The sequence below is a fragment of the Durio zibethinus genome, chromosome 15 (assembly GCF_047325235.1).
Source record: "Durio zibethinus cultivar Kanyao isolate XHJ-2024 chromosome 15, ASM4732523v1, whole genome shotgun sequence".
In the NCBI taxonomy this organism is placed as follows: domain Eukaryota; kingdom Viridiplantae; phylum Streptophyta; class Magnoliopsida; order Malvales; family Malvaceae; genus Durio; species Durio zibethinus.
Window position 1 is genome coordinate 12,155,432 of NC_143176.1, and position 6,254 is coordinate 12,161,685.

The 6,254-nt window shown below is 30.1% G+C and overlaps 1 protein-coding gene across 2 annotated transcripts; it reads right to left on the reverse strand.

Moving 5' to 3' along the window:
• LOC111301790 (chaperone binding / ATPase activator) lies at positions 1-3,318 on the reverse strand. Of its 2 annotated transcripts, XM_022897750.2 has the most exons (6): positions 2,891-3,318; positions 2,701-2,754; positions 2,551-2,631; positions 1,917-1,986; positions 1,741-1,829; positions 1-369 (listed from the first exon to the last, which is right to left on the reverse strand). In XM_022897750.2, the coding sequence occupies exons 1-6, from the start codon at positions 3,047-3,049 to the stop codon at positions 235-237; spliced, it is 588 nt and encodes a 195-aa protein (XP_022753485.1). In that variant the 5' UTR covers positions 3,050-3,318; the 3' UTR covers positions 1-234. The 2 variants fall into 2 exon arrangements, with proteins under 2 accessions (XP_022753485.1, XP_022753486.1); XM_022897751.2 differs by lacking the exon at positions 2,701-2,754 and having other exon boundaries at positions 2,891-3,200.
• Positions 3,319-6,254: the final 2,936 nt, after the last annotated feature.

Genomic DNA, 6,254 nt, shown 5'->3' on the forward strand with positions numbered 1-6,254 from the left:
TTTGTGGAAAACTTCAACTACATATGCAGGCAAACATTCTATCTAGTGTCTTTGATCACAACATTAGTAGCACATTTAAGCATCACTGGAGACCTTTGCCTCCTTAACAGTCTTATGTTCCATTACAAAAATCCAATAAGCGGTGGCTCCAAAGACATGAGAGTACAGTTAAAATCCAATAAATTTCATCAAAATCAAAGTTTAAATGAAGACAAATCCAATATTTTAGCCCTGCTATTTATCTTTCAGCTCTTGTTCAAACTGAAACAATTTCTCGCGGAAAGGCTGCAAAAATAGCTTCAAGTCCTGGATAATCTGCAGCTTGTCTTGCTGCAGAAAATCCTTCTCTTCACTAAGCTTCACCTCCATCTATGATCATGCAAAAAATATATAAAAATTTTAGTTAGTTTCTATCATCTTTGTCTAGCTCTCTTTACAACTCAAAAAGACAACAGGTTGCTAAAGACTAAAGAGAGATGAAGAAAAAGTTTCTTCACCCATGCCATACTCCTAATTATGAATTGTAATAGGGATAATGATTGCCCTCCCCTAAGCATTTAGTGAAAATACATGAAATGGCTTTAGTTTGACAAAGCCATCTTTCTCTCCTAAAACAGTAAATTAAGTTAAAATTAATATTTGGTCAAATTTTACTTCAAATTCAAAAATATCCTCATTTCGTTTATTGTTTCATTTTCTCTCACTTCTTTGCTCCATTTTCATTACATTTTTTTTTTTGTTTTAATGAACTTTATCGTGAGACCTTTTTTCCCATATGACGGTAGTTAAGATATTTTATTTAAAAATACTTTAATATATTTATCTCAAAATTAATAAACGTTAGTTAAAGATAATTGATATATTTAATATATAATTGAATTCTAATTAGACTTAATGTAAATTTAGTTATTAATTAAACATTACATTAAAACTAATTAATCTTGTAACTTAATTTTAAGTGAACTTATTTCCATGCATGTTATGACTTCTTCAATGCAAATGCAAATGCCAATTATCATATGCCTAAATATGTGAGACCAATATGTCGATGATGTAACTGCTTGTAATTTATTTTTTAAAATTACCTTGGTAATTGACACTATTATTATTCTAAGATGGACAAAGTAGGTTCTTCATACTAATGGGAGGTATATGTATTTCCATTAAAACCACAAGAGTTTTTGCAATTCATCCAATGCGATAAATTCAAATAAAATTTTGCTCTCAAACATTAAACAAATGATAACAAAAAATGCTTATGTTCTTTATTAAAGCACAATTCTTAAGGGCAAAAATCTGGTTGGAACACAATCACTCTAACAGATCAAGCAGCTCATGTTGAGCTCAGGCCCAATAACAAATCCATATGTCTTTTATTTTGTGCTTAAATTCATGAAGAGTATGATCTTCCTCTCTTACTCTTTTACTCTGTTTTGTTCCAATCTATCTTTCTACAATAAAAAACACCATAGCAATGTCAATACTTGGTTCATCAATTTATGCCATCTTTTGTCACTTGGCAATATTTATGTCATTATAAGGTTGCTCAAGACATATTCTGCAACAAATGTCCTCCTAGAGCTGGTAGTCATCAAATGTATACCGTAGGCCCGTAGGCTCACGCATGATAACATGTTTGGTTTTAGGTATATCGACATCTATTCAAGAAGTGTATCCCAAAATCTCTTCTACACCAAATAGAAATTTTTTTAGGCAATCAACTGAAAATATAGATCATACCTGCAAGTCATTGAGCTCACCGAATGAGACTTCTGGGATATCAATATGGCCCTTAACAGATTTTCTCTCCCCCCTTAGATGCCACTCGCCTGATTTTGGTTAAGATCCCAATTTGATCAGCAAATTATTAATACACTACAAAGTAAAGGATGATATAACATTTAGACCTAAGTTACCTTTGATTTTTAATGTCAACTCATAAGTGTAGCCAACACGCTTCTTGTTTCGTACAGTCACCAAAAATGCCTGCTCAATCAGGAAACATTCACCAGTTAGAAATCCATTTTTATTTTCCTGAAATGTTCCAAGCATCAATATCAAGGTGTGATGAGCCAATAGAACAGAGCTGAGTAAAAAAAGAAAAAAAAAAAAAAGATTGGGAAGAATAATGTTAATGTAATATTATGTAATTATGTAATCAAATGTAATATTAGATTTTACGATATTGTAGTCAAAATAATATCTAGGATTAATATACGATTACCATATTGTGTGAGATTCTTTTCTTAGTTAGTGAGAGTCTTTCATATATAAATAGGGTTCTATGTATAGTATTTTCAGTACATTTTAGCTATTGAATAAAGAATTTCTTATCTTCTAAAATGTTATCAGATCCCCTATGCTTTGTTTCTGTCTAAAACAGGTATCTCTTTTCTATTTTATCTACATGGCGAGATATGTACAGCGAGAGGTCTAGTTTAGCATAGCTAATTCGTGAAAGAATAATGTAAGACCAAAACAAAAGGGTAAATGCGTGTAGCAGAATAAAAGAAGAATGCTTGATGAAAAATGAAAGTTGGAAACACTGACATCGCCAACACACTTTGTCACATCATCAATTTCAGCCTTGCCGGAAGAGAAGTCCAAGGGGCCAACAGATAGAAGCAATTCCTGGGAAATGAAATTTGGTTTTCAGTACATTTTCGCAATTAGAATAAAAGCAGAGTTTTGCAGACAGACCTTTATTCTGTGGGTAGACCAGTTGTTAAGGTTTTTCTCCTCCCAAGTTCCAGCCTGGGGGAACTCAACAAGGGCAAACGGTTGTTGTAAATTTTTAATGTATTTGGAATCAATTACCCATCAATAAAACCATAGATCGTGTATGAAAATGAATAAATAAATGAAAGAGAAGCGTGAAGAAGAAAAGTACCCGATTCCAGACAGAACCAAGAGTTGCAGTGTGAGATTGGCCGGAAAGCATGTCTTGGTGGGTGAGTTTCTTGGGAAGAGGGAGCGAAGCGGCGTCGGCAGTTGCTTCTCTTACCCAATAAGTATACGACGCTCCCTGCCCCTGGTGCTTCTTCTCCATTTGATTTCTCTTTCCCTTTACTATTACGCTTATGGATCCAAATTATTATAATTATTGATTGGCTGGGCCTGTGAATGTGATACCTCTGATTTCAGAGAGACAGAGAGAGAGAGAGAGAGAGAATGGAGAAGGGGATTTATTGGCCCCAAAGGCCTCCTTTCCGTTCCTCTCGTCTCCTTTGTTTCCGGAACCTTCTAACCTCAGTCTTCCCTTGCCTTTGCCCTTGACCCTTCTTCCACTAATTTTTGTATTACGGAAAATGTCACTTTGTTGTTTTACAGTAATATTAATATTTTATCCCCAACAAAAAGAAAAAAAGTTGTAGATCAAAGTTGACTTCATCTTGCCCAGACTCGAATTCTACTTTATTTTATTTGATGAAATAACCAACAATTCAAATTCCTTCAATTTAAATCCGAAATGATATCATTTAACATAATTTGAATTCGCATTATTTTAAATATAAATTAAATATAACTTTATTTTTAAAATATTAATTTAATAAAATAATAATATAATATAAAGAAATAATCTACTAATATTTAATAATTTGAATTATTTTTTAATTTTTTTATAATTTTTTGAGATTATCGTTTTTATCTATGAGTATCTTGTAAAAATAATTTAAAAAAAAATATTTTCTATCATTATAACTAAATTTGATTTACGTAATGCATTATAAATAAGAGCATATTTTGTATGGTATCCAAAATTAAAATTACAAATCTGCTACAATTTGATAAAAATATAACATTAAATAACTTAATCATAGTTGATAAAATCTTACTATATCAAGATTCAATTTGATTTAATTTTAAAAGTCAATAAATTTTTTTGTTAATAAAAATTCGAAAATAGATAGATTGTTCAATCTTTTAAATCAAGATAAGATGTATCGTATTTAATAATTTAAAATAAGTGATTATAAATTATGCATTTGAGATGATCTCAATAAATGACTATCAAACTTAAAACATTTTCATTAAGGAGGTTAAGTTTAAGTGATTGAATCATCTAATTATTGATAAAAATCAATAATTTATACATTAAATAACTTCCTGCTAGGCTCGATGGTCGTCAGATTTGAACATTGGCATGGTCAGATTGATTCCCTGACAACGGTGCTAAATTGTTTCTTTATCATTACTCGTGAAAAAAAGTTTTCTAGCTACCACCAAGGGTGGCTGTTGACGGAAAGAAATGGCAAAAGGAAAAAAGGAAATAGTAAAGAAAATAGGAAATAAATATTTTAAAAGTAAATGAAAAATATATTAAACTTTTGTAAATTAATTATTACAAATAGTATTACATAATTAATTTTAATTAATTATGATTAATTTTTTTATTAATTAATTAATAATTAATAATAAGAAAGAAATGAATGAATTAATAATTAATTAATTAATTAATTAATTAATTATAATTAATATTAACCAAGTATATTAATACTAATTCTCATTATATTCCATTTGAATGAACCAAACATCATAATAGCTACCTTTTATTTTCTATTTTCACATAATACTTATTTCGTTTCCTCTTTATTCCATTTCGTTAACCAAACATTTCATCAATAACCGATAGGATAAAACAATCTTAAACAATATTTCACTAAATATATCATGCAGCAAAAAATTAAATTATCCCTTTCTTGTATGAATCTAGCAGAAATCAAACAAATAAAACAATACTAACAAATAAAGCATCAAACTACAAATACAACGATAAGTGATTTTATATGAAAAACTTTTATATGAAGAGAAAAAATTATAGACACCAACAAATAATCTCTACTATAAAATCATGGGAATACAAATTCTCTTTAGCTAAAATTAGAGGTACACAATTGTAATATCTTAAGATTAAACAATTGTGGCAAAGAAATACTATTGCAACAGAAAATTAGAGAAACTTCACCAAGAATTAACAAACATTTACGAAATTCATAGGTATGAGACTTTAAACCTAATCTTCATCGTTTAGATTGAAAAGTAATAAATCATGATCACATCGATAAAATTTCAACTCGATTAGACCATATATTAACCTTAATTTGGCTTTTTAATTAAAACTGCACCAAAAATCCCTATTCTCCCTTGTTATTCTCTTTTTCTTTTTTTCTTGTTTCACTTTCCTTCCTTGTTGCCAACCAATTCTACTAGCCAACGTCACATTTCTACGAACCGTTATTACACATAAGAGTTTTAAAACCTTTTAAATACAATCATATGTTGAAGGACTAAAAAATCCTTGGGTTATTGGCTTTAGGATACTCTACATAGAGGAAACCCAAGCCTAATAAATCTCCCATTTTTTGACTATGTGGAGGGAATTGCCATCTTGAGGATCAAATGACAAACTTCAAGTTTCCTCCTCAGTAATGTCTTTGTTAACATATCAGAGCCAATGTGATTAGTATAAATCTTTTAAAGTTGAAACAAGTTGTCAATAAGAGCATCTTTTAACCAATAGTACCTCACATCAATGTGTTTTGATCTTGAATGAAAAGTGGAATTATTACCAAGGTGAATTGAGCTTTGATTGTTACAAAATATCACATAGTACTGTTGCTTGAAGTTGAGCTCCTATTTGAACTTTTTCATTTATAATAACTTTTTACATGCTTCAGTTATTGCAACATACTCTGCTTTTATTATAGAAAGTATAACACATTTTTATAGTTTCGATTGCTAGGATACAACCTCACCTGAGAATGTAATAAAAAAAAAAAAACTCGAAGTGGACTTTTGAGAATCCACATCTCCTACCATATCTAAATTGGTGAAACCTACATCCAAAAATGAGTCTTAAGTTGGAAATGTCTTGTACATAACTCATAATCCACTTGGTTGCATTCCAATACCTTTTTTTTTAGATTTGATAGAAAACAACTAAAAACACCAATTACATGGGTTATCAATGGCCTAGTACTCACCATTATGTTCATCAACCTTTTTATGTTGAAGCATATGAACTCTTTTCATGTTTTCCTTCTTTTTAGTTGTTGAAGGGCTCTACTTAATCCTTAGTTTAAAATTTGTAACAACAAGAGAACTAACCACTTTAGTTTGATCCATATTGAATCTTTCAAGCACCTTTCCAAGATAGTGCTTTTGTGATACGTATAACTTCTTAGTTGTTTTGTCTCAATGAATTTGGATTTCAAGAATTTGTTTTGCTGGCGTTCAGTCCTTCGTAGCAAATG

Excerpts from the sequence above, each read along its gene's own strand:
- LOC111301790 (XM_022897750.2), bottom strand. The coding sequence starts at position 3,049 with ATGGAGAAGAAGCACCAGGGGCAGGGAGCGTCGTATACTTATTGGGTA. Across the intron at positions 2,632-2,700 it reads GGTCTACCCACAGAATAAAG|GAATTGCTTCTATCTGTTGG; the intron begins GTCTGTCTGCAA and ends TTCATTTCCCAG. Across the intron at positions 1,987-2,550 it reads TGACAAAGTGTGTTGGCGAT|GCATTTTTGGTGACTGTACG; the intron begins GTCAGTGTTTCC and ends CTGATTGAGCAG.